Source organism: Talaromyces stipitatus, genomic scaffold (assembly GCF_000003125.1).
Source record: "Talaromyces stipitatus ATCC 10500 scf_1105507295555 genomic scaffold, whole genome shotgun sequence".
Taxonomy (NCBI): Eukaryota; Fungi; Ascomycota; class Eurotiomycetes; order Eurotiales; family Trichocomaceae; genus Talaromyces; species Talaromyces stipitatus.
In genome coordinates, this window is record NW_002990116.1 from 443,853 (window position 1) to 470,086 (window position 26,234).

Sequence of the window (26,234 nt, forward strand, 5' to 3'; positions counted from 1 at the left end):
GCGGATCCAGATATGTCGACATCAAAACAGCGCTGAATGTTGCGCTCTATGCTGTCTGAGTCTTGAACTAACTCTTCCCTAGGTAAATCAGGGTTATTGGAACACTGAAAAATTATTTTCCCTATACAACTTGGCAAAAGCGATATAATGCTCGCGTGCCTGTAAGTCCAGACTGATATACTTTTGATGACCCTAACCCTGATATCCTTGTATGCTTTTCGGACCAGTCATTTGCCAGCATAGAAAGGTTGGTGCAACCAGATCATCTCAAGACCTCTCATACAGAATAGAACTATATGCGCAAGATCCTAGAGGCGATGTGATCACTGGGTTGGGTTGCCGTAACCCAACTTGACTTTCCAGCTCGCAAAATCCCCTTGGATATACCGAGCTACCCACAAAGGCATCCTCAATCCCAAAGTTGTAGGGGGCCGGCTTTGGCTTCAGAAAGTACTTGGACTGGTCCCCAAGGACACCCAGGGGCTCTCTCATTGAACCGAGCATCGTCAGGATTTACATATGAGGGTATCTGCAATACTCCCAACGGCTCCCAGAAGAACTGAGAGAAGAACAAGTAATCGCGGCTAATCCTCCTACTAGTCGACGAGCGCTTCGCTTCGTGGTGACCTGAATCGAGAGGCGAAACTGCTGGATAAAAAAAAACCCTATCGGAAGATGTGGAGGGAATGGCATTGACTAATATAGGTGTTTGGCTCCAGCCTCGAAACCACAGTACATACAGCTCCAATGCCAGTCGAAGCTTCCAAGGTTCCCACCAGTATCCATCCCATCTTTCTTAGGCGAGCCTCACCACTTAGCTAGAGCACACATGACAACATATGAGCCCACAAAAGCCTCATCATATTATCTATTAATAATTATGGCATAGTTACTTGTTACATGCTCTGCTTATTGAGATCCTATGGTCCGGTCAATTAATTAATGGGGCCTGGTGTAAGGTTAGGGCTTGGTCCTAACCCTAGCCCTATAAAACCCCTGAAGACTACTCTTACATGCATGAGGATGCTGAAATCACATGCATTTTTCCAAGGACATTAGGTAATTAATTTTATGATACATGATACTTCTGCTTCTGGGGTCGTTGTTAAATAAAGCTTGGATAGGAATTGCAGGGAAGGAAAACCCCTGTTTGCGTACTGGTTGTCATGCCATGAACTCGAATTGTCAGAGGTACGCCAGTTTGTCTCTTTGTCTGCCTGGAATAATTTATTGTTCAATGCCACTCTGAAGCGGCGGAGACCTTGGTATTGTATGGTACGGTAAGCCAAGCGCTAGCGTAATACTGCTAGTCGTATTACGTTACCAGGGGCCCGAGTCGATACGAAGTAGAAAACGAGTAATACACATCATACGATATATACATACATATATGAAGCAATTCAGAACGTAGTCAACACTTTAATGCACTCGGCCTCTAAAGTAGAGACAACGTTCGTCGTGCAGTTGCATTTTCCAAGCTCAGACCCCAAGGGCTACCGAACAAATTTAATCCTAGATGAGCCAACTACTATATGAGCTCGTGGTTAGTAGATGTACATCCTCGCTGGAGGATTACCTCTCGATCCAACCAGCATATACCTAGATATAAGATATGGTGATAACATCTGACGACTTATGTGACCCTTCAATCTTATGAATCCTCTCATTTTATGCATGAAACCGGAGCCCGATTGACATCAATTCGCACAGTCGTAATCATATTGTGGAACTTCGGGTAAGCTTGAGTCTATGGATGTTATTATGAGGCATAAGAGCACGAGAATTCGCATGTAATGATTCAAGTATGTTACTGAAGGTTATACCCCGGCATTTGAAAGCCAATGTAGACTCGAATGCTCAAAGTTAGAACCTTTTCGGATACTTAGGTACTAAACTCATGTAGCAATCTCTTAAAAGTTTGCACAGGTTGTGCTATAGCAACATCTGTTCAAGATGACATCAAACACAGCTTACATTGCCTTGATCCCCTTTTCCCCAGAGTCGTCCACGCCTTTGTTTTCACCTACATCCACAGTGTCTTCGACGCCGTCCAAACCAATCTCTTTCCGGACATGGATCGGAACAATGACGGTGTCTTCTTTCATGTAGTTCGTGTCAGTCGTGCACTTCCATGTAATAAAGTACAGGATTGGCCAGCAGAGAGTGGTGAGAGCAAAGTATGCTGCGTTTTCGTTCTCGTATGGTTGTGCAGTTGCATCTACACCAAATGATACAGCGGTGCCGGCACTCAGCCCTGGAATCAATGTTAGCTGCCTGGTCAAATATTCTCATCCGAGGGTTCTTACAGGCAACGAAGAAACCTCCCATTGCAGCGAGTTTTCGTGGATCATTGGTCAAAGTACCAACAACATAGAGCACCACGTTTTGGAAGATGCCGTATTGGGCGGCAAAGAACATGTAAATCACAACAGCACCAGCATATGCTGAGTCAGTGCAGTCAATGGCTGGGCCTTCCACAGACCGATCGAACTTCCATGAAGCCAACCAGACAGTCTGAGCAGTATACGTGCCAGTGATCCAGACGGCGTCAAAGGTAATCCCCATGAAAGCTCGCTTCCGCCGACTTCCCAGTCTCTCTGTATCGAGCAGGAAACCCATGAACAAAGTAACAGGAATCTGGATAAGGTTGTTGAGCAGACTGTTCAGTGTCCTGGTTCGGAGGTTGAAGACGTAAGCGTTCATGGAGGCCTGGAAAGGGAAGAACATCTCTGGAGTAAAGAATGTTGGAATCATGAAGAGAATCCTCCAGTCTTTGAACAGGCTTAAGGTAATCTTTAATGAGTCCATAGGCGACATGTGTTTAAACGCCGCTAGTGCCGTTCCATCTGGACGCCTCAATTTTTCGGCAGGCAGCAAGAGCAAAGCCAAGCCCATGGATATGCTTTGGATGACAATGAAAACAATGTAGACAGAGTGCGGTACTCCAAGAGTATTAGAGTTCCAACTGACACCAAGGGCGACACAGGCACCGACAGCAGCCCCTGAAACGTTTGATGTCCACTGGATGGCCCTCCAGACGCCCTTATCCTTCTCCTCGGCATAAGCATTCGACGTGTAAGCCGCGGTTGACCAGAGACATCCTGCAGTTAGACCTAGATACGCACCGGCAAAGACGGGGAACCACAGATGGCCAAAAGCGTCAAAATACCACATAGCACCGATGTAGATTGGGTATCCTGTGATACCGAACATCATTGTAAGGCGCGGACCGACAGTGTTGAGAATTGTTCCAGCAAGGAGAGCGGAAAATACGAATACTCCATAGAGCACTCCATTGCTTGTGTTAGCCATCGTAATCGATGAAGCTCGGCCACCGCCGGCTCCCAGGAGCTATGAACGGTCAGATCTAGGCTCTGTGTAAAGAGATGTACGTTATAATACCTACCGCCACTGCTAGATAGAGACCTGGATTGCAGAAAAGACATGCTGACACAATCAAGTTTTGTATAAAGGGGCTGTAAAATGTCAGTGTGTGTAAGTATATTGTTTGATGCTACTAGTTTCTCACTTGTTGAGCCGTAGAAACGGTAGCTTGCCGGAGCTGTCAGACATCGTGGAACCTCTGTCTCCACAAAGTGGATGCTGTGAGCCTCAAACGAAGACTTTCGGCTGCAGGGTAAATATGTGCCTATGGTGGATGTTGTAAGCGGACGGTATTGATTGCGATACGTATCAAGTCTCTGTACTCATGCTCGACCAGAATATCTTCGGTCGTGTGGGCTTTATAATACCAGTCACTGGACCCTATCTCTATCTCGTTACCCCTCATAGAAGAAAGTGTATTTCGAAAAGATGAAGATATCAGTTCGAGTTACTTAGTGAGTTCTGTTCATTGAATCATGGCCACAGATACGGTATAACCTTATCATAGACAATCTCGCATCTCGGCACTGAGGTCGATGAGTTCCAGCGAACTGATACGCGAATGAGCTCGGATCTGGGATAATATTGTGGAGAAAAGTGATCCAGTGAATAATGTTCAAAGTCGTCTGTGCATGAATTGCGAGAGCCAAATGATTACCTATTTTCCGTTTTGAGCTCAAAACCGAGTTCCGTAGTGCAAGAACAACCCAATGCCCATAACCCTACACCTGCAACAAGATCTAGTGATCTTCTTTCAAAATAATTCCGCCCATTGGTGTTCCGATCAAGGAATCAATACTCATCAGAGGGAACACAAAGCCTAATTCTGAACAGAGTATGTGAAGCGTTCGGATGAGTATACTATAAGCAATCGAAAGCAGGGAGCCGGTCAGTTTTTAGCAGCGACCACTGCCGAAGACAGCCATGCAAATGTGTAGTAGACCACTAATCCCATACCATGCCGGCCATGACAGTGAAGTCCATATTCAATGTGCAAAAATGTATGGTATAACTCGGTCCAAAGTTGACGAAGCTTTCATGATTGGTACAAGGTAGAATTCCGAGCCCCCATTGGCGATTTTGAGGTTAAGAGCGGACACTTCGATGTAAGTGATAGTACCACATATTCCCAGCTTTCAGACAGTAAGATATAGTGACAGGATATCGCCTGACTCACGTAGACGCCTGCCTCTGTGCCATATTAGGACTAGCCCGTTCTAGGTGAGGTGTTAATATCAACCCTCGACCTCACCACTTAGCTAGAGCATACATGACATCTTCTAGAGCCTCATCATATAGTATTCAGAGAACGTATGTGCCGGTACTCAGAATCAGTTGTCGGGAGTCGCATAGTTGGCTGCGATCCCTAGGAGATGTATGACTAAAGTCACGACTGTGCTGCAACCGTGCAAGTTGCTAAGATATTGTAACATAGGTGTGCTATTAAATCTATCTACCTATACTATTTTACACAAGGGTTAAGCATTGATTACGGGGATGTTGCGCTCCAGATATCCGCTCCAAGTTGGCAAGCTTCGCTTCCAAGGTGTTTTAGACGAAAGCTGTAGGTCCTCAATGGCACTCGCATACTTGATGAGTGTCGCTTCTGAGAACGCAGTGCCCATCAAAGCGAGGCCATACGGCATTTTTGACACCTTGTTAATTCCAGCAGGCAAGGTAACGACTGGATAGCCTGCCTGGGCTGCAATTTCGTATGTAGGACCAAAGTCAGGTGGCACCAATAGAGCGGTTAGGTTGTGGCCGTTGTAATTCAACGCTGCATCGATACCGTCTACTCGACTGGTGCGCTGGCAATAGGTCAATGCTTGCCAATAGGTTTCATTCATAATACCTTTCGTTGCCAGAGACGCGAGCAGACCGTCCTGACCAGAAGCAAAAGCTGGATTCACACCAGGAATACCGCCTTCGCTACCAGCGTTATCAATATTGTACTGTACAATGTCTTCGAGCGACCGCATGTTGGTGTTTTCCAGTTCGGAAAGGTAACTCTTGATGTTGTTGTAGAAATCCACCTTCACATATGTGTACTCTGACTCGTTGGGATATCCTCGTTGAGTTCCATAATCCCAGTTCCATCCCTGGGGATCGACGATATCTTCGTAGTATGGAAGTTCTGTCCCATTGATAATGGTGGCCCCGGCTGAACGGATAAGGTCCAAAAGTTCCATCAGCTGGGCATTTTGTGCTGGATCGTTGTACTGCCAAAATGACAGCCATGGAAGTCCAAATACAGCACCCTTGAGTGCAGATTTGTCCGTCAAAAATTGTGTGTAACCGCCTTTGGGTGTTTTGCCTTTTTGGGCCAGGGTATAATTGTCGCGCTGGTCGATTCCATAGATAGCATCCAATACATATGTAGCATCCCGTACTGTTTTTCCAAAGCAGCCTACCGAGTCCTGGTGGGTTGACTCCGGAATAACGCCCGCGCGAGATGTGAGACCAACAGTAGGTTTTATACCGACAATTGCGCATCTCTCAGCAGGGTTGATGACTATTCAGGTCAGTTTCATCGGGAATAGAGCAAATCAATGGTAGAGACTCACCGCTGCCGTCAGTCTCAGTTCCCAAAGCAAAAGGCACTTGATTGGAGGTGACAGTAATTCCAGAGCCTGAACTACTTCCACCAGGGTTGACAGTAAAGTTGTATGGATTTCGGCACTGTCCACCGCGTCCGGAGTATCCCTCAGAGTAGTCATTGGAACGCATATCTGCCCATTCACTGAGGGCAGCCTTGCCTAGCAGCACCGCACCAGCTTCACGTAGCTGATACACAACATGGGCATCCCGTGGAACTACGGAACCAACTAGGGCCCAACTACCGGCTGTCGTCTCCATCTTGTCTTTACTGGCGATATTGTCCTTGACCACAAAGGGGATACCATGGAGCGGTCCTCGGACCGTCCCGTTCTGGCGTTCCACATCCAAAGCTTCCGCAATATCCAACGCATCAGGATTGAACTGCAGGATAGCACTTGCGACATTTCCTTTTAGTATAGGAGATCAGGTCGTTCTTAGGAAATAAACAACTCACTTCAAATAGGGCTGCACTTGGTAAATCCGTTCATAGTAGCACTTTAGTAATTGAACACCAGTCAAGTTGCCCGAATTCAGTTCAGCTTGAATCTCATCAATAGTGGCCTCTTCCAGCTTGAAGCCATTGCATAGGCGCATTGGAAAGAGATCAGCGCCATTGGTGCCAAGCTTGGGGAAATCGTACGGGAAAGGCTGATTGTCGATTTGCTGGGCGACCAGAGAATCATTTTTGGGGCCGTTTGATGCACCAGATAGGCCGATCAAAGCGGCAATGGCAGTGGCCAGCGCGCGAGATCGCAATTGCATAATGAAAGAGGCCTTGGCAAAAATGCCTGGTGACAGAAACAACAAAACGTGAAGAAAACTGAGGAAGCGAGTCAGCGTCAGGGATTGGAGAAAAGACCACGCATGAAGTAACTTATTCTTGGTTCCAAGGAGCTCGGAAGTGGTCGGAAAATAAACACGAGCCTTTTTCTGACCTGACGCCTAAGGGGTATGTAGTAATGCTAGCATTGTCTAACAGGGCCCAGAATCACAAATAAAAGCGAGATAGATGAATATTCCGTGATCATTTAAGATTTATTGGCTCGCCGTACAGCTTGGGAATCGCGGACTCCACCATGTGCTCCGTTCTCCGTAGCATGTGGCTACCCTGCACCAAGTCTCTTTGGACTCTTGAGCGCCATGCCGCAAGCGGAAAAGGATGGCGTGAACTAGTCGGAAAGGTTAAATCGTATGGCATGGATGATGAAATGATATGGGAAGATAGCGGCCCAGTTTCGAATTTCGGGATCTGTTTTTCGATATATTCACACGTTCACCCTCGGCGGCAATGAGATCTTACACAGGACAACGGACTCAACAGAGTCAACTTTGGAAATCATGAGTTATCCAGCATGAAATCATGTCGACTGTTCCCTCGAATATAGAGGCTGCCCAGGCCGCCGGCCGGATTCCGGCGGGCCTCAGCCTGAACTATCTCGCCGAGTCGCGAGACCGGTCTGCCAAAATCGCGATACTCTTTGTCGGCTGCTTGACTATCGTGGTCGTCGTTGCTAGGTGCTATGCGAGAGTGTTCTTGGTCAAAAGCTTTGGATTGGATGATGCGCTGGCCGCTTTCACCGTGGTGGGTTTGCTATTTACTCCCTCGGACAATGGAACAGGGATCCTAATCCTCCTTCGTTCGCAGCTCCTCTATATCGCAATTCTCGCACTCTGTATAATCTTAATTGACCTGGGTAGTGGCCGGCACATTGAGTACATTCAGTACATCCTGAGCCTCCCGCAGGTCAATCGGACAGAGGTACTCGACTTCGTCATGCACCTTCTTTATACAACCGCTCTATTTGTGTGTCGTCTTTCGGGTCTCGCGTTCTACCAGCGTCTTGCATCACATCACTCTAAAATATCAGTAGCCATCAAAGTCGCTACTGGATTCCTCATAATCGCCTATCTAGCTCAAATCTTCCTTCTTATCTTCCATTGTGTTCCCGTTACCGGTCTCTGGCCATACGTATGGCAGCCGGAGCTCAATGAATACACCTGCATCACCTGGGGAGAAGTGTATTCGGTCAATTCGGCCTTATCGCTTACCTGCGATCTGATTATGCTGGTAATTCCATTCATGTTGATATACCTACTGCACGTATCACGAAAGAGACGATTCCAATTATCGCTCATATTATTTCCTGGTGTTATGTAAGGTTCTACCCGTTTCTCCCTCTCTTCTTGGTTTTCATTTCTCACCGGCAAGTTGTCTGGTGAATTTACGACTCTGAATTAACATATCGTCCCGATAGAGTGCTGGCCATCTCTTCCGTTCGTATATACCTCGTGGTAGTCGGCCAGTGGGCCACGGACGGCAGTTGGGCTTATAACCCCATGCTGGCAATTGAAACTTCTGAGATCGGTGGGACGCTCATCGCCCTATCTATTCCGGCTCTCAAACCACTTTTTGGATCATGGTTTGGCCATGTCAAGTCAAGTACCAGTGGTCCAACTCCAAAGTCGAGTAGACCGGAGCATAGTGGCTATAGCCACAATATCTCCCGAGACTTGAAAATGGGGCAGAATGGGAATACTGGAAGTATTGAACTCAACTCGTACCATGTGAATATTGCCGCCGGACGGAAGCACGCTGCTTCTACTCCGACGATCAGTGTCAAAGATGCGCTGGAAAATGACGGGTCTTCGGATGATTTACTCTTAGATGGAGACGTTCCCGACAGAGCCCATTCGGCATTTAGTAGTCGAATTCATGTGTCACAGGAGACGACTGTATCGGCTGCAAAGGCGTCGGATTTTGCTTGAGGTTTTTCTTTGGCCGGGATACGGCGAGCAGGAAATGAGTCGTTAGCTATAAATAAAAGTGCTTGATTATCTCCATATGAAGTCCGGTTGAAGTACTTGGTGTGTTAAGCAGGCCCTGGCAACTAAAGAGACACCAAATCCTTATCCAATTGATAACTAGAAGAACCTGGTTATAACGAACAGATGGCCTCTCAGGGCCTAAGTCTTTACATCCAGAAGTGAGTTCGATTTAGGGATAAAAAGCACCTCCATATATTAATCCATTTTAGTGTTAATAACTCAGAGACTCTTCAGTTCCATATTAAAGTTATCCACGTTGATATTAGTAGAAATGTGGAGCGGCCTTCCTTTCGTTATAGCCAGGTTCTACTGTATATATGTGTCTAGGATGCATTGCATACTTTATCAACTTCGCTAGTGACCTCAATCAATTCTTCATCGGTGAACGGCGGGCGTACAATCTGAATGGAGACCGGCTGGTTTGACCACAGTTGAGGATCATCTACTCAAAACTTGTTAGCGGGTGACCCAGCACGACTCAACAGTTGGGGTCCTTACAAATCTCCCAGTTCATTCTATCAAACACGTTTTCTTTGGGAACATAGTTGGAGTCCTTTATGTCTTTTGTGGTATCGATTTTGAACTTCTTCAGTGGTAATATGGTGCTGGGGTAGTCTAGGAGATTCCAGATTGAAAAATATCCCCACCATATTGGGAAATCATGAGGGAACCCCGCTGATGGTGCACAGGGACAGATTAGGGCGTCGATAGATCGTCCGGTGCTTGTCAAATGCTGAGTATTCTGCCAGGCTTGGGCAAATAGCTTTTTATAACCTGTTTGCTTGGTGTTGAGCTATCGGCAAGTTGTCAGTCTCCTCGTAAATCAGTTTCGGACTGGGAGCGTTACTTGAAAAAGTTCTGCCACTGTCAATCCTTTGACTTTGAAAGTATCCAAGTACCACTCGTAGCTTTTCATCAGTGGTTCACCAGCCGATGCGATTACGGATTTTGTTTCTTTTGCGCCTGTTTGGAAGTACAGTTTCCACTACATTGTGTCAGAAAGGCAACTAAGTCGGCATCAAGATAACTTACTACAACTTGTGAAGCTTCCCAGAAGTCAAAAGGCGGATCGAATTCGACGACTAAGAGAGTGGTGCGTAAGATAAAATACTTTTCAGCCGTATGCATCGTAACTCACCTTCATGCCCAGCAGCCTTTAGGGCTTCCGCAGTCTCAACCAACGCCCTCGCAGTCGGAGGCTGAGGCGTTACGCATCCATCTGTGCGCATTAAGCCAAATGACAATTTCTTTGCAGTTATGACATTGTCGTTCCATGGCATTGGTACAGCAGTCGGCTCGTATCCAATATAATCGTAATGGGTCAGCAGTATCTTTGTCACGAGCTTGATATCAGCAACACTGTGACAGACCGGTCCGCACGAGACTTTTACAGAGATTTGACCCGGTGCTGTGGTGATCATACCAGACTTTGGTATTCTTTCCGCTGTGGGCCGAATGCCATATAGCCCGTTGAATGTTGCCGGGGCTCTGATGCTGCCACCGATATCCGTGGAAGGGCAAAAAGGAGACCCATGCATGCCAACGAGACTTCCATCGCCTCCTGACGAGCCCCCTGCGGAGAAATTGGTGTTGAATGGATTTAGAGTCCGTCCCCAGAGGTTGCTGACAGTTTCGAGAAGCATGCCAGTCTGCGGCATCGTAGTCCTGGCAAATGGAATAGCTATGCAAGCTCAGTAGATGACGTGGGGAAACATTCTATAGGAGACTAACCACCAGCGGTTTTGAGCAATTGCACAATGGATGCATCGGAGTCTGATATTTTATCGTGCCATGCAATCAGACCCATTGTACCAGCCTTATCTTTCATGTGGAAGTAGTCCTAAACCATTGTTTAGTATTGGATAAGAGATACCCTGGCTAGCAGACTTACTTTGACAGCAATAGGCAATCCATGCAGCGGGCCAACAACCTTCCCAGTCTCTTTGAAGATTCTGTCAAGCTCTTGTGCGCGCTGTAATGCCTCCTCATAGAAGTAAGCCGTAAGACAATTAACCTAATTTGTATATATGAGCCTTCATGCAATAGGTACAAAGGAGCCTGTTCAGTAAAGCTACTTACACATTGGTGCGCGATTGCTGCTCGAGCACAAAAGGCTTCTGTCACTTCAAACGATGACAACTGGCCGCTGCTTAGTTGAGATACCAATTCAGCGGCTGTCATCTCAGTAATTTTGAGTTGGTCCTGGGTGAGAAGCCCGCAGCTTCTGGGTACGTCGCGCACATCCGTTGAGCTTGGCCTGGTAGAAAGTCTCCATCTCTGAGGGATGGAATTAAGAAGATCGGATTGACACCGAGACGCGATCTCTTCCCAGGGCTGCATGTTGGCCAAGTTCAATAATGGAAATGTATATTAAGAGAGATGTATGAGTTATGCAAATTCTACAAGGCATTTTGTAGTAGTTTTAATTGTTGTATCGCGGATTTAAGAGTTGAGATAAGACACTCTGGTAGGTATCAATGTAGCCCAGACTTGGCCAAAGAGCTGTCCGGAACTCGGAATTCGGCCAAAAGCCCGATCCCTCACGATGATTCGAGATTAATGTAGTGATAAATTTATATCAAGCTATCTTTACATGTACACTTTTTCAGACGCTTAACTTGATCCGCCATTTGATATCAATATTTGATATGTCCACGGAACGAAAGCAGGATCCAAACTCGACACTATGGGACCCGGACAACACCACCTTTCCTCTAAGGTCTGAGCTTCCAGCGTTAGCCGGGGCCCCGAAAGACGCAGCATGGGTTTGGGGACCAAACGACAATCTTGGCCGCTTAAACCTGGTGACCCCTAGTCGAATTGTATCAGCTGCAACTGAAATAAAGTCGGGGGAGTCATGTAGAGTTGATCTTCCATTAAGCATCCCCGTTAAACCAAGCTTTGGAAGAGAGACCTTTAAACACGACATTAAGGTGATTGAAGGCGGAGTTGGTCATGATGACCTCTACACACTGAATACCCAATCCGGGACGCAATGGGATGGTTTCCGTCACATATCGCATGCCCCCAGCAAATTGTTCTATAACAATACAAGAGCTTCGGACATAACAGGATCTGACGCAAACGACAAATGTGGGATACACCACTGGGCACAAAGAGGCATAGCTGGACGAGGCGTACTTCTCGACTTTGTCTCCTATGCGGAAAAGCATGATATCAAGTACGATTCCGCTTCGTCATACGCCATCTCGTTTGAAGATCTGGTCTCATGCGGACAATTTCAAGGGCTTGACATCCGACCCGCCGCTCAAGGTGGCGACATCCAGGTAGGAGATATTCTGTTTATTCGATCCGGCTTCGTCAGAGACTACTTTTCTAGAACGGAAGAGGAGAACATTCAGATTGGATCCCGACAAGATCATATTTGGGCCGGCGTGAAGCAGGAACAAGAAATGATAGACTGGTTGCACAACTGCTACTTTGCCGCAGTAGCTGGTGACGCCCCTGCATTCGAGCGGTGGCCGTCTCCGGAGTCATACAAGCTACACGAGTACTTGCTAGCTCTTTGGGGCGTACCTATTGGAGAGATGCTGGCCTTGGAGGGAGTCAGCGTGCTGGCTAAGAAGCACCAGCGGTGGACGTTTTTCTTCACCACTGCGCCAGCGAACTGTCCTGGGGGTGTCGGTAGTCATGTAAATGGAACAGCAATTTTCTAAATGCCATTCACAATCTTTAAGAACTAAGATCCTTTTAAATAGCTGGCTCTTTTAAGTACTTCACTTTCACGTTGTGTGTGATTGAATCTGATAATTGTGTCTCGTGTAGAGATATATCCTTAGGGTTAGGGCTAAGGTGAGCGAAGATCACTTAAAACTCATTTATCCCAACATTCTATACACATACAAGGACCAGTAAAGTCTGGACTTGTATATACCAAATTCGTGCGTGAGACCTAAAGCTTGGGTGTTCCCAATGCTCGGATAACCTCCTGCGCACCTCGGGCTCCAGACCGGATGGCTCCATCCATATATCCCTTCCACTCGTAAGATGTCTCGGTTCCTACAAAGTGCACTTTCCCATGTGCAGAGCGCAGAGCATGCTCGTACTTTGACATGGTTCCTGGCGGAGCAGCAGGGCATGGACATCCTTGCGCCCACTGATCGTGCATCCATTCATGCTCATAGAATGCAATTGGCGCAGGAGCGCTGACGCCCAAACCAACGGTTCTGTTGATGTGGTCTACCACGGTCTTGAATCTCTCGGCTTGAGGTAGCTTAGATAGCCCACGGCCCAGGTCTCCGACGCAGAAGCACGTCAATGAGTACTGTCCGGCCTCGTCGACGCTCGAGTCTCGACTCACAGCCACAGGTCCAGTCCAGGACTGGAGCATGCCACATAGGTTATACTGTCGCCACCAAGGAGTAGCATAACGTACAATAACCTTGTTAGTAAATCCGAGATTGTTCTGTTGGCTTAGCTCCAGTTTGTCCTTGGGCAAGGGAGGATTGAATGTAATCTCTTTGTACAACGGTGTGGGAACGGAGACAACGAGCCGTTTGCAACGAAATTCTCCTCGTGCCGAGGATACATAAACGCCTTCTGCAGTCTGCTCCACTGTCCTGACTGGAGAGTTGAGAAGGATTGAGTCAGGTTTCAGTAGACCTGCCAAACCAATGGAGATACTTTGAGTTCCTGTTTTGCTCATGGTCAGCACACAACACAGTGTCAATCAAGCCAAATGCTCAAAGGCTTACCATTTACTAATCGCATATACTGACCACCACCTTTCTGATCCGATCGCATTTGTAGCAGACCTCCGCCGCTTTTGCAGTAGTTGAGAAAGTACAAAGCGCTGACTTCTGTTGGCTCAAGACCCAACATAGCTCTTGTCCAGACGGTTGCAGAAGCGAGGGCCGTCTTACCTCCACCTTGAGACTTGACCCAATCGTGGAAAGTAAGCTTGTCAAGCTCTGCGCCTGTGCGGACTGGATCATGTATGTCAAGCTTTTGACAAGCAGCCTCGGTTTTGTCTCGAATGCCCACCATCGATTGTACGCCATCTGACTCTGAAAGCTTCTGTTGGGTAATCAGCCTCCATTCCATTTGCGATTTTCTCAATCCGACTTACCTTTGGAACGGTGCTATAAGGAAACTGCGAGACGGTGCCATCTATATCTTCTTGGACTATATTCCCAGTAGTATTCTGGATGACCGTTTTCAACCCAAGTGCCTGAACAAGAGCAAATATCTCCGACTGGTTCGTATCATTGATCCAAGCCGCTCCAACGTCCACAAAACCTGCCAAATCCTGATTCACGGACCACGTCTTTCCACCAACCCTGTCTCTTGCCTCGACCACTGCACAGGAGTATCCGGCCCGTTGAACCTCGTATGCCGCTTTAAGGCCACTCAAACCGGCGCCGACCACAACCACGTCAACTGTTTTTAGAGGCTCCTGAGGGATAGCAAGATAGGCTTCGATCTCAAAGACAAACTCCGGGTTAGCCAGTTTTGGGACGGGAACTAAAGTTGATGCTGGCCGATGGCCATTCAGAAACGCTTTTAGTGGCTCGAAGTGGCGCCGATTGTTCGGATCATAGTTGACGATGTAGTAGACGACTTTGACAATATCCGTCACTTTAGCACCTGTAGCATCAAGACAACGCTTCAAGTTTTTGAAGGCCAGTTGTATCTGCTCATCAATATCGCTTGGTACGACTCCATTCTCGTCTGCTCCCACCTGTCCAGCAGTTGCAACAAAGCGTGTAGCTCCCGAAGAAGTAGCTACATGACTGAAAGTCGGGCGGCTGTCAAACAGTCCGTGAGGGTCTATCATTGTAGTACCAGTCTTTGCCATGGTAGAGTGCTATCTTGTCATGGATGAGCTAAACGGGTGATGTCCTTCGGTATGTATATCTTGTCATTGGCAAACTTATATGTCTATACATTTCGTGCAAAGATCACACCATGAGTTTGCGCCACTGAACAGGACAGCGAAAAACATGCCTGACGTCTCGGAACTCACGTCTTCTCAAGTCTGAGTTCCGAAGCATAGCTCCATGGTGTTTCTGTAGGTGTGGAGAAACTGCTTTGCTCGCAACCTTATCAAAGACTTATCTTTGGAACGCTTGGAAGTGCGGGGTTGTGGAATGTAGACCAGCCTTACTGGTTTAAGAAGTAGCTACATGTAAGTATTTACATCTTTTTAGCTGAGTGGAGATTGCAATATTATTATCTCGACGGCTCCGAGCCGGTATCCTTGCAAGACTAGACGCAGTACCGAGAACTAGGGTAAAAATGCAGAAGCATCGAATACTATCCAGACGGCAACAGATGCATTCATGCGACAATTGCCGCCGCCGCAAAATACGATGTGATTCAGTGCAAGAATCACCATGTAGTGCCTGTACAAAGTCGGAAGTCGATTGCAAGTAAGGAGCTACGCATGCCGCCTGCTGTTTCGTGACTGATCTCTTGTAGATTCACAGTCGGATGGAGGCGGCGCAAACGTCCCAGGACCCCAGCCTCTGTATCTTCCCGGGAGGACGTCGACAGTACGCTCCAGACACCTGATGGCATTGCCATTAATGTCTCATTATCAGATACATCTCTGATAACCAATGTCAGCCCTCAAGTGTCTTTGCAAAGCAATGACGATGAGCAAAGAAATGAAACGAACAGTCGTCTACCGGAGACAGAGATTGTTGCTTCGTTAAACCTCGCCGAGAATGGTCTTTACCACTTCTTTCGCGACGGAATTCCATCCTCTTCATGGAATGTATTTGACCCAATGGACAAAATTAGGGTTGCGTATGTTGGAACACATTTATCCAACATGTCTCATCTTGTCAGCCTAAACCGACCCAGGCCTCAGTTTCTGATCTACCCATATCCTCAAATCCATCCTCCCTTGTCGTGGAAGCCGGATATATCTCATACTACAAATCATGATATAATGCACGACATCACTTCTTTTCCGGCTAAAGATATCCGGGACGATTTCGTGGAAGCATATTTCGAGAAGATCAATCCTTACTTCCCCGTTGTTAATGAATGTGAGTTCCGGGCCCGATATCGCGATGTTGATAACCAGCCACCATTATTACTATTGCATGCAGTACTACTAGCTGGCGCTCACGTCTCGGGGCATCCAAAGGCTATGCAGGCGAGGCATGTCGTCAAAGCCGTAATATTCCGGCGTGCAAAATACGTCTTCGACATGCGCCATGAAAACGATAGAATGCATCTGGTGCAAGCTGCGTTGCTCTTCACTTGGCATTTGCAAAATGGAGACACTGCAAGTTCCAATAGTTACTTTTGGTTAGGAGTGGCTTGTCGTATTGCTTTTGGAATTGGCATGCATAGAAACCAGTTGAATGATCCTCCAAATCCGGGTCGCATGCCCATCTCAGACCGACGACTCTGGCGCCGAGTATGGTGGACACTCTTCCAGGTCGAGATCATGTCAGCTCTGGAGCATGGACGGCCATCCATGATTCGTGTCGATGATTTTGATCAAGAACCATTGAGTCCCGAAGACTTTGTCCCTGAAAATGGTACCGTCGATTCAAATATTGACTATGATTATTGCGCTCGAAACATTGCACTCTGTCACATCGCTCTGGAGCTAATTGAACTAAGCGCCCCTCGTGTTTCACCTGCAAGTCGCCAATCACGCATGGCATCCATCAACGCTCAACTTGTGAGCTGGATGCTTAGTCTACCAACCAACAACACTGAGAGCTTCGGTGCATTGAATCTGCGTCTGCTTTATAACACTGTCGTGATGCACTTTTGTCGAATGATAACCCCTGAATGCGGCTCCCCTCTTCAGCAGATAGACGGAACTGAAAAGATAAGCTTAGGAGCAAGAAATTCGATTATAACTAGTCTCGAAACACTGCAGGGAAAGGGGATGTTATCTCAGTGCCACTTCACAGCCGTGACAGCGATTACAGCAGCAGCCATACAAGTCGCCAAGGACATTCAGCAGGCTCTTGAGGGTAATCAAGCCATGATCGCTGTCAATGACATACATTTACTAGATACAGTCTGCTCAGTTGCCGAGCAGTTGTCAAAGTACTGGCCCAGTGCCGAAAGCGTTATGAAACTTTTCAGGTCTCTCTCGCAACAGTTTACGACCGCACTCAATGGAATGCGAGATGGTTATAGGTACACAAGGAGCGAGGACTTGGTAGACTTCCAGCTAGCAAATGTAAACTGGACAGATATTTTTGGATCATCATGGCCAATGGACCATTTGTATACTACGGAGCAAGAATGGGATGTAACGATGGTCCAGTCAGAGTGATAGCCCAGGCAATTAAAGAATAACCAAATCTTTATCCAATTGATAACTACAGTAGAACCTAGTTATAACGAACAGATGGCCTCTCGGGATCCAAACCCGTATATCCAGAAGTGAGTTCGATTTGGGAATGAAGGGCACCTCCATATATTAATCCATTTTAGTATTAATAACTCAGAGACTCTTTAGTTCCATATTAAAGTCATCCAAGTTGATATTAATGGAAATGCAGAGTGGCCTTCCTTTCGTTATAGCCAGATTCTACTGTATATACCTTGGAATGCTGGACCATTTTGGATATCCATGGTTCTCTGGCAGATCCATCGATATCCAAAAATGAGAATCTTCCATTTCCCGGGGTCACCAGAGCCATATCTTAAGTATACAGTAGGATCTGGCTATAACTAAAGGAAGGTCGCCTCATATTTCCACTAATCTCAGATTGGATTACTTTAACTTGAGACTGAAGAGCATCCTATTTACAAACATTAGAATATATAAGTATATTGAAAGTGCCCTTCATCCATCAATCGAAGTCACTTCTGGAAATATTGATTTCGACCCCGAGAGGCCTGCTGTTTGTTATAACCAGGTTCTACTGTATCAACAATAGAAGAGCAAATCACATCCAATTCTGAGTCGATAACTGGTTTCGAGCTATTCTAGGCCCTGTAGCCTCTGTACACTCGGATTTACATAACCCAAATAATCCGGAGTGTATATTTGAAGTCATTCGATGGGGGCGGCGGGGTAAATCTATAAAAATCGGCCTCGAAATAACAAAGCTTTACAATAGCTTCAGCTCCCAAGGTCACAATCAGTAAAAGAAACTGTGCGTGTATATCCCATATATAGGGAAAATATGTCAGAATCAGATTACATGACTCAATTTTGTACGGCGCTCGCCGAAAAAGCGTCACGCGATCCAGGCCTCCCAGTCTCCAATCCAACATCAGCATACTGGCAATCTGAACCCCATGAACTAGCAAATCACCAATCGACCCAGCTCCTATCAACCGTCGATATAGCAATCATCGGCTCGGGAATGACTGGTATTAGTTCAGCATATCATTTACTCCAGACCAGACCGGATCTTCGAGTCACGATCCTCGAAGCACGGAGTTTGACTTCTGGTGCTACGGGGCGGAATGGGGGTCATTGTAAAGAGGATCCGTATGATGATTATGAGGATTTGAAGGAGTTGTACGGTAAAGAAGGCGCCAAGAAGGTTTTGAGATTTCGGCTGGCGCAGTTAGATGCTTTGGTGGAGTTGGTTGGGAAGTTGGGGTCTGATGCGGAGAAATTGAGCTGTTTACGACGTGTGGATGGCCTGGATGTCTTTTATGATCAGGAAGCGTTTGATCGTGTAAAGGAGAAGGTGAAGAATTACTTAGAGGATTTTCCGGAGGAGAAGGATGCTTGGCTTATACATGAGGGGGATGATATCGACGAGGTATAATCCCTGACCCTTTGTCTCTTCTGAAAATCAGTCCTGACGGTGAAGACAGACATTCGGCACGATAAATGCAGTGGGATGCATCACCGGTCCAGCTGGTGCTATGTGGCCATACAAGCTTGTCGGAGCAGTTACAACGCACATCTCAAATCAAGAACTATACCCTCATCTATCCATCGAGACACATACTCCGGTCGAGAAGATAATAAAGACAGATGACGATTCCAATCACCCTTTTATCATTACAACCCCTCGAGGTAATATCAAAGCTACACATATCATCCACTGCACAAACGCATACGCCGCTCATCTCCTCCCAGGCTTACAAGGAAAGTTATACCCTATTCGGGGACAAATGACACGACAAGTCGCACCCGGGGGGTTCCCACGATTAGGAGATCGTCGGTCATGGATTTTGCATTACGATTTCGGATACGATTATGTCACGCAAGTTCCACCACTTTCTTCGTCATCATCGACAAACGATATCTATCTCGGCGGTGGCTTTCTCAAAGCTCTTGTTACAGGTCAGGTATCCGTCGAAGATGCCGATGTAGGTAGTACGCAAGACGACTTACAGAATCCTGCAGCATTGGCCAATCTCGAACATACCGTGGAGAAGAGATTACTTCACGGAAAAGGGACCAGAATTGTTGACAAATGGACTGGTGTGATGGGTTTTACGATTGATAATAATCCCATTGTCGGGAAAGTTCCGTATGAGATATCTCATAGAGCGCCGGCAGATGGTCCAACAGAAGAAGGGAGGGAATGGATAGCGGCTGGTTTCTGTGGGAATGGGATGGTGAATTGCTGGCTTAGTGGAAAAGGGATTGCGGAAATGGTTTTGAATGGAGAGCATTCTGTCAGGGGGTGGTTTCCGGTCGATGAATATGCGTGTTCACCTGAACGATTGGGAAGGATGACGTTGGTTGATAGGTTTTTGGAGTTTATCAAGGACGCTGTTTGACCTAAGTATGGTCATCGGCCTTGGACTATAGACTACATATATTGCACATATAAATGCATGTCTGGCAAGAAATCAATCAGTTACCACGAGCAGCTGCAACTGCCTTCTCTAACTGCATATATATCTCTTCAGCCCCCTTGATACAAGCAATATTCGCACCCAGCTTATTCAAAGTCTCCACATACTCATCGTACTCATCCGAGTCAAAGACAATACCTCCCCCAGCCTGCAAATACGCCACTCCATCCTTGACGAGCATCGTCCGGAGCGCAATACATGTATCCATGTCACCCGGTGTCGTACTCGAGCCGTCAATGCTGGACTTGTCATACCCGAAATAACCGACTGCTCCCGCATAGATTCCGCGTTTCTCCTTCTCCAGTTCACCAATCAACTGCATTGCGCGAACTTTGGGCGCTCCAGAGACAGTGCCTGCTGGGAAGATGGAACGGAAAGCATCGAATCTTGTCTTATCCGGGCGGAGCACACCGGATACCTGGGATACGAGATGTTGGACATGCGAGAATTTCTCAACGACCATTAGTCGGTCAACTTGCGTGGTCATCGGGTCACACACGCGATTAACGTCGTTTCTGGCCAGGTCTACAAGCATCACGTGTTCGGCGCGGTCTTTCAGACTTCCCCGCAACTCAGCTGCAAGGGCTTCGTCTTCCTCGGCGGTTTGTCCTCTCTTAACAGTGCCCGCGATTGGGTGAGTGATGATTCGACCTTTTTCTTCCTTGACAAGAAGCTCCGGACTAGCACCCACAAGTTGGAAATCCTCACAATCTATGTAGAACAAGTACGGTGACGGATTGACTGAGCGAAGATGTCGGAATATGTTGAAAGGGTGAAGCGAAGTCGGACGAGCTAATCGCTGTGAGGGAACGGCTTGAAATATATCGCCTACCTGAATATGCTGCTTCAGCTTAGTGACGTGACTTTCATATCCTGCCTGACCAATATTCGACGTATATTCCTGGTTAGGAATTATAGGTTCCTGCGGGGGAACTGGAACATATGGATCTATCAGGGCATCAATCTTCTCCTGCAACAATGCCTGCCCCTTGCGATATTCCACCTCGAGATCTACATCATTGTCGGGTATCGGAACATATGTGATGATTTTGACAACTTGGAAAAAGTGATCAATAGCGATTATGGTGTCGAAAAGCATGAAGAAGGATTCCGGAACACCGAGAACATCTTTCAACGGCCGGGCTGTCGTTGGTTCAAAGTATCGGATACAATCATATCCTACGTAGCCGATGGCGCCTCCAGTCAATGGAGGTAACTTCAAGCTGGGCACCGTCGCACTCCGGAATTGTGCTAGTTCCTTTTCGAGAATAGGTAGAGGGTCGCATTCGGGTCCATGCCCAGGGCCAGTTTTTATGATTTTCCTGGGGTCTTTTAATCCCATCAGTACGAGGCCGCCAAATCAAAAGCGTATTTGAATTGCGGCATACCTGCTCCAACAAAACTGTATCGCCCAATTGTCTCGGTAGTAGCCGCACTCTCATACAAAAACGACAATTTCGACCTAGTTTCCCAGAGATCAGAACCAGCACAGATAGCAAAGACACGGCCGTGACTCACTTGGCCGCAATTCGCAAGTATGCTAACGTAGGAGTTAGAAGCTCGGCGGGAATGGAAGTCATCAATGGAAGAAGGTTAGGAGGGTTTTTGGCATTCCGAGATCTGGCGATAACCTCGCGCGCAACCTCGAGGGTTGGCGCTACGGTGGCCTGGTACTGTCAGCTGGGTGGTCCATGGAAAACAAATGGAAAGAAAAGACATACTGGTAGGCAACTCGGAGTTGACATGATGATGTGTTTGAGATGTGAATAGTAGTTTTGAGATGAAGAGTAAAAAGCAGGGGTCCTATCGATCAGACGCAGGCATGCTATGCGATTCGCCGGTATAAGACCAATTGAATTGCGATAAAAGAGATAAATAGCAATTGCTCAGCACTCCAATATGCTCCACGCAATCTCGAGTACGGCGTATACAGAGGGTGTACTGGCAGGAAGAAGTGGTGAGTGAGCGTTGAGTCAGACATTAAGTTCGATAAAATTAATTGAGCGTTATCGGACAAGCTCACCGCCCCCGCCTTACCAGAAGGTCCCGCAGATTAATTAATCATTGCCTGGGTTACCTAGCTACATCTACGAACATATGATAGCTTCGAAGATGTCTCTCGTGTCTTCTCTCTATGAGATGACTGTCAATCGATAGTCTTCGGTCTGTATCATCACCTCTGAGCCGACAATTTAATATGACCACCGAAATTTCACTCGTTCGGCGCCATCGCTTAACGCCGTCATTCACCGATTCTGCAATCGATGTAGAATTAACAGAGGAGTTGACGCAAAGCGACGACGGCAACAACAATTCCGTACTTACTACGTCTTCAGAAAACAATGCGGCTCTACTCAATCAGCGAATTGTTCATATCGCGCATCTAGCCGCCAATGATGATACTCTGCGTGGACTCTCGCAAGATGAATGCGCCGCCGTCAACAAATATCTGGATAATATTGAGAAGTTATTCGATCCGCGACAGGAATTGACTCGTGCTATTGCGCTGAATCGTCCTGCTTCACCTACAAGTTCCGCGACTGTGACGACATCTCCTGCAAATGCGGCGCTTCGACGGAAATCAGTATCGAAAACGATCAGTCCCAAGACTGCTACTACATCATTACAACAGCAGACATCCCGCGACCTGAACTCGGTACTGGAGCAGTTGTCGATCGTCAATGAGGAGTTGCGACAACGATACCTCGAATCTCGGCATATTCATGATTTATTCATCGTCAACTGTGAAGGATTGGCGCAGAGGATTATAGAGTTGGAGAATGAAGTACATGAACTGTAAGTTCCCTCTCCCTTGCCATATCCAAGACCTACGATTGATGATAAACAGAAATTCGGATATCCTCGAAGATACAATCGAACTCGAAGGTCTGCGAGGCACAGTCCGCGGCCTCGACAGTTGGGTTAATAGATGGCAACGTCAGCGCGAATTCGCATCCGCATCTCCCTCCTCAAAATCCGCGCGACGACCAAAGTCGAGGAGTTATTGGAGACGGAAACACAAATCTTCACATGATGATGAGGACGTCGACGATGGGAATGATTTTGACACGTTTCTGGATGGCGTTTTGGCTTGGATGAGAGGTTGGAATGATGTCGAAGAAGGGTTTTTGATTCGAGCGAGGAGGAGGAAGTTGAGACGGGAGAGGAATGGACTGATCTCGTAAGTTCCACGAGATACCTAGGTAGCCCTATGTACATACTCCCTTTGCCGAGTGAGGGTTTCCATTCTCAGCTGCAGCCACTTTTGCGAGGGCGCTCACAGTCAGCCTCACTGAGTAAATTTCATGAACTGCTCGCTTCATCACGTGATCAATCAGGGTCGCTCACTGAGTAACGTAATTCACCACCGAAGCGGCACCACTACCGAGCCGGCATTTTTTCCCGAGCGCGTACACGATATTGATTTTATATTATTCAACACGTCAATATGCCACCAATTCGCAATAAAAACCGGAAAAATTTAGATGAGCAAGAGGGACGAATCTTATTAGCAATTTCCGATTTACAGAATGGCCGAATTCAACGTGTAGCTCAAGCTGCAAGGATTTACGAGATCCCCCGGACAACTTTACAAGATACTCAATGGTATTCAACAAAGATCTCTCGTACGCGCCAACAGCCATAAATTGACTCAATATGAAGAGGAATCGCTTGTCAAATGGGTGCTTGATTTAGATCGACGTGGATTACCCCCCCGGCATTCTCTTGTACGAGAAATGGCTAATTATATACTTTCACAACATGGCAAACCACAAGTTGGAAAAAATTGGATAACTAAACTGATTAAACGCCGTCCAGAGATCGATTCCAAATTCGCAAGGAAATACAACTACGAACGTGCTAAATGCGAAGATCCAAAGATAATACAAGAACATTTTGATCGCGTACAAGCTGCTATATCTGAGTACGGCATCTTACCGGAAGATATATTCAACTTTGATGAGACTGGCTTTGCTATGGGACTCTGTGCAACTGCAAAGGTTATTACTGGAAGCGATCGATATGCTCAGCCGAAGCTTTTACAGCCTGGAAATCGAGAATGGGTGACTGCAATTGAGGCAACAAATTCAACTGGATGGGCTGTGCCTTCGTACGTGATTTTCAAAGCAAAGAAAAACGTACGAGAAGGCTGGTTTGATGATCTTCCAGATGATTGGCGAATCAATATTAGCGATAATGGCTGGACTACAGATCAGATAGGATTAGAATGGCTTAAAACCCATTTTATTCCCTATATTAATGGTCGTACGGTTGGAAAATATCGAATGTTGATTCTTGATGGCCATGGAAGCCATTTGACACCAGAATTTGACCATATATGTACTGAGAATAATATTATTCCAGTCTGTATGCCACCTCATTCTTCGCATCTCTTACAGCCTCTTGATGTTGGCTGTTTTGCTGTTTTAAAGCGACATTATGGGCAGCTTGTTGAGCAACGAATGAGGCTTGGTTTCAATCATATTGATAAAATGGACTTCTTAACAGCATTTCCACAGGCTCGTACAGTGGCATATAAAGCTCAAACTATTCGGAATAGCTTCGCAGCCACTGGATTAGTGCCTTTCAATCCAGATCGAGTTATACAACAGCTTAATATTCGATTGAAGACACCAACCCCCCCTCCAAGTCGATCAAGCAATACGGCATCATCCTGCTTACAAACACCTCAAAATATACGCCAATTTATACGCCAGTCGACTACAATCAATAAACGTATAAATGAGCGTACAGAAAGCAACCAAAATCAAGAAATCAATCAGGCAGTTGTACGGTTGTCAAAAGCCTACGAAATGATAGCGAATGATGTTTTACTCGTACGGAAAGAGAACTACGATTTACGAGCTGCACATGAGAAAGAGAAGCAAAAGCGCCAAAAATCTAAAAAGCAAATATCTATTGAGCAAGCGGTTACTAAAGAAGAAGTGCAAGCGCTCGTACAAGGTCAGGTTGAGGCATCCCATGCTGTTACTACTACTCCGGCTGAGCCGGAGCTCCCAGCTTCTCAAGCAGTCGTACGCCGCCAATATCGCTGCAGTGGTTGTAACGTTATGGGGCATAGAATTAACCAATGCCCTAGTCGTATTAGTAGTTAGATTTTTGTATATAATTTGTATGTGGCTTTGAAAATTGGGATTTGAAATCAATATCGCGTACGCGCTCGGGAAAAAATGCCGGCTCGGTAGTGGTGCCGCTTCGGTGGTGAATTACGTTACTACGGTCAAGTAGGTAAATAATGTTAGTAAGCTCCACTATGCGCTTTTCCTAATTCGAACAAATTTTCTAAATACACGCACAAAGTTGTTAAATACACGCACATCTAATATCGAGTATACCCTCCCTTCGCTTCAATAATTGCCTTACAGCGTTCTGGCATGGATTCGATTAATTCTTCCAAAAAACTCTCTGGGAGCGCTTCCCAAGCCTCTTTCAGTGCAATTCTTAGGTCATTCGCATTCAAATTATCCGGAAAGTTCGCTTGTATGAAGTCTTTCATCCAATTCCAACCCATTTCAATAGGATTCAAGTCTGGGGAGAATGGAGGCCAATGTATCATATTGATTCCATGCTCCCGAATTCGTTTCTGTGTTGCCTGAGCTCCATGGCCTGGAGCACCATCCTGCATGAGTGAAAGTTGAGGAAATCTCGACATATAATCTCTAAGTTGAGGTAGAATATAGCGACAATAAGTCTCTGAATTGATCGTCCCCCACTCCTTTTCCCAAATAACAAAAGGGCTCTTTACATTACTATGAAAGGCACTCCAAACCATCCAACCTTTACTGCGAACGCGGCGCTCAACTATACACGTATCCTCAAAAACCTCATCCTTTTTCCGAGTAACCCAAGTACGAGTATGTCGACCTTTTAATACCCAGGATTCATCCGTCCACAGTATAGTTTTCCATTGATTTAATGTCCAATTGATATGCTCTTCAGCCCATGTAAGTCGTTTGGTTTTATTAATCTGCGAGAGCGGTGGCTTCCGGCAAGCAAGATATCGAAAATAACCCCGGGAATTCAACGCTGACTTAATCGCCAATTTAGAACAATTTAAATTAAGATGTAGTGCTAACTCTGAGTAGGAGAGGCGGCGAGTATAGCGAGATCGAGTCACATACTCAATGAGCCTATCAATTTCCTCAGATTTCAGGAATAACGATCTCCCCTTCCTCTTTTGAGGCGTTGGATGGTTTGCCTGGCAAGCTGATTGAACTTGGCGTATAGTAAAACCCGTACGCTGAGCAATTTGTTCATATGTCAACCCGGCATACGTTCGTAGTACTTGAATTTGAAGCCGGTCATCTCGGGTTAACTGGTATCGTTGAGGAGTGGTACTAGCTGTCGGCTCGACAGACCCATCTCGGATTTTACGTGAATCAATCTCGAGGCTTATAACCCTTTTGTGTTGCTTGCTCGGGACCATAGCGCTCGATCAAAATATCGAGAAGGACCTTTGCAGATTCCTTCGGGGCTGGGGTTAGCAAAAAGGTTCTGAGAAATCTAAAAGTCTCTCGAGCGATGACTGGTGCTTGCGCGACATTATCAGCCAGGTTGTCATAAACACGCTATGAGATGAATCGCATTAGCGGCAGCTCAGTCCCGTACACTGTTGGCATTAGACTGGTATA

General features: G+C 46.5%; 11 protein-coding genes across 11 annotated transcripts, besides 3 other annotated features; 5 read left to right on the forward strand and 6 right to left on the reverse strand.

Moving 5' to 3' along the window:
• Window positions 1-1,970: 1,970 nt before the first annotated feature.
• TSTA_112670 (uncharacterized protein) lies at window positions 1,971-3,573 on the reverse strand (the record flags this gene model as incomplete). Its single annotated transcript, XM_002481382.1, has 4 exons — window positions 1,971-2,254; window positions 2,307-3,351; window positions 3,413-3,476; window positions 3,530-3,573. 4 exons carry the CDS (start codon window positions 3,571-3,573, stop codon window positions 1,971-1,973), a joined length of 1,437 nt encoding a protein of 478 aa, XP_002481427.1.
• A 1,289-nt stretch (window positions 3,574-4,862) lies between these two features.
• On the reverse strand, window positions 4,863-6,744 carry TSTA_112680 (amidase family protein; the record flags this gene model as incomplete). The annotated part of the gene is made up of 3 exons (XM_002481383.1): window positions 4,863-5,896; window positions 5,949-6,376; window positions 6,437-6,744. 3 exons carry the CDS (start codon window positions 6,742-6,744, stop codon window positions 4,863-4,865), a joined length of 1,770 nt encoding a protein of 589 aa, XP_002481428.1.
• Window positions 6,745-7,342: 598 nt separating this feature from the next.
• TSTA_112690 (uncharacterized protein) lies at window positions 7,343-8,748 on the forward strand (the record flags this gene model as incomplete). Its single annotated transcript, XM_002481384.1, has 2 exons — window positions 7,343-8,136; window positions 8,238-8,748. The coding sequence occupies 2 exons, from the start codon at window positions 7,343-7,345 to the stop codon at window positions 8,746-8,748; spliced, it is 1,305 nt and encodes a 434-aa protein (XP_002481429.1).
• A 149-nt stretch (window positions 8,749-8,897) lies between these two features.
• TSTA_112700 (amidase, putative) lies at window positions 8,898-11,148 on the reverse strand (the record flags this gene model as incomplete). The annotated part of the gene is made up of 8 exons (XM_002481385.1): window positions 8,898-9,250; window positions 9,307-9,601; window positions 9,656-9,793; window positions 9,841-9,890; window positions 9,947-10,489; window positions 10,540-10,648; window positions 10,700-10,822; window positions 10,888-11,148. The coding sequence occupies 8 exons, from the start codon at window positions 11,146-11,148 to the stop codon at window positions 9,132-9,134; spliced, it is 1,638 nt and encodes a 545-aa protein (XP_002481430.1). The 3' UTR covers window positions 8,898-9,131.
• Window positions 11,149-11,165: 17 nt separating this feature from the next.
• On the forward strand, window positions 11,166-12,485 carry TSTA_112710 (uncharacterized protein; the record flags this gene model as incomplete). Its single annotated transcript, XM_002481386.1, has 2 exons — window positions 11,166-11,189; window positions 11,418-12,485. 2 exons carry the CDS (start codon window positions 11,166-11,168, stop codon window positions 12,483-12,485), a joined length of 1,092 nt encoding a protein of 363 aa, XP_002481431.1.
• Window positions 12,486-12,558: 73 nt separating this feature from the next.
• Window positions 12,559-14,626, reverse strand: TSTA_112720 (mao-B, putative; the record flags this gene model as incomplete). The annotated part of the gene is made up of 3 exons (XM_002481387.1): window positions 12,559-13,461; window positions 13,524-13,845; window positions 13,898-14,626. 3 exons carry the CDS (start codon window positions 14,624-14,626, stop codon window positions 12,722-12,724), a joined length of 1,791 nt encoding a protein of 596 aa, XP_002481432.1. The 3' UTR covers window positions 12,559-12,721.
• A 440-nt stretch (window positions 14,627-15,066) lies between these two features.
• On the forward strand, window positions 15,067-17,080 carry TSTA_112730 (acetamidase regulatory protein, putative; the record flags this gene model as incomplete). The annotated part of the gene is made up of 2 exons (XM_002481388.1): window positions 15,067-15,200; window positions 15,250-17,080. The coding sequence occupies 2 exons, from the start codon at window positions 15,067-15,069 to the stop codon at window positions 17,078-17,080; spliced, it is 1,965 nt and encodes a 654-aa protein (XP_002481433.1).
• Window positions 17,081-17,939: 859 nt separating this feature from the next.
• On the forward strand, window positions 17,940-19,503 carry TSTA_112740 (uncharacterized protein; the record flags this gene model as incomplete). The annotated part of the gene is made up of 2 exons (XM_002481389.1): window positions 17,940-18,530; window positions 18,586-19,503. The coding sequence occupies 2 exons, from the start codon at window positions 17,940-17,942 to the stop codon at window positions 19,501-19,503; spliced, it is 1,509 nt and encodes a 502-aa protein (XP_002481434.1).
• Window positions 19,385-21,497, reverse strand: TSTA_112750 (anthranilate synthase component I, putative). The gene is made up of 3 exons (XM_002481390.1): window positions 21,303-21,497; window positions 21,100-21,248; window positions 19,385-21,043 (listed from the first exon to the last, which is right to left on the reverse strand). The coding sequence occupies exon 3, from the start codon at window positions 20,921-20,923 to the stop codon at window positions 19,580-19,582; it is 1,344 nt and encodes a 447-aa protein (XP_002481435.1). The 5' UTR covers window positions 20,924-21,043; window positions 21,100-21,248; window positions 21,303-21,497; the 3' UTR covers window positions 19,385-19,579.
• Window positions 21,498-21,778: 281 nt separating this feature from the next.
• On the forward strand, window positions 21,779-24,698 carry TSTA_112760 (pogo transposable element, putative; the record flags this gene model as incomplete). The annotated part of the gene is made up of 5 exons (XM_002481391.1): window positions 21,779-22,377; window positions 22,430-22,762; window positions 22,816-22,877; window positions 23,067-23,187; window positions 23,222-24,698. The coding sequence occupies 5 exons, from the start codon at window positions 21,779-21,781 to the stop codon at window positions 24,696-24,698; spliced, it is 2,592 nt and encodes an 863-aa protein (XP_002481436.1).
• Window positions 23,169-24,560: a mobile genetic element.
• A 224-nt stretch (window positions 24,699-24,922) lies between the features above and the next one.
• Window positions 24,923-26,029, reverse strand: TSTA_112770 (transposable element tc3 transposase, putative; the record flags this gene model as incomplete). The annotated part of the gene is made up of 2 exons (XM_002481392.1): window positions 24,923-25,222; window positions 25,373-26,029. The coding sequence occupies 2 exons, from the start codon at window positions 26,027-26,029 to the stop codon at window positions 24,923-24,925; spliced, it is 957 nt and encodes a 318-aa protein (XP_002481437.1).
• Window positions 24,926-25,921: a mobile genetic element.
• Window positions 25,073-25,867: a mobile genetic element.
• Window positions 26,030-26,234: the final 205 nt, after the last annotated feature.

Excerpts from the sequence above, each read along its gene's own strand:
- TSTA_112750 (XM_002481390.1), bottom strand. The coding sequence starts at position 20,923 with ATGGGATTAAAAGACCCCAGGAAAATCATAAAAACTGGCCCTGGGCAT.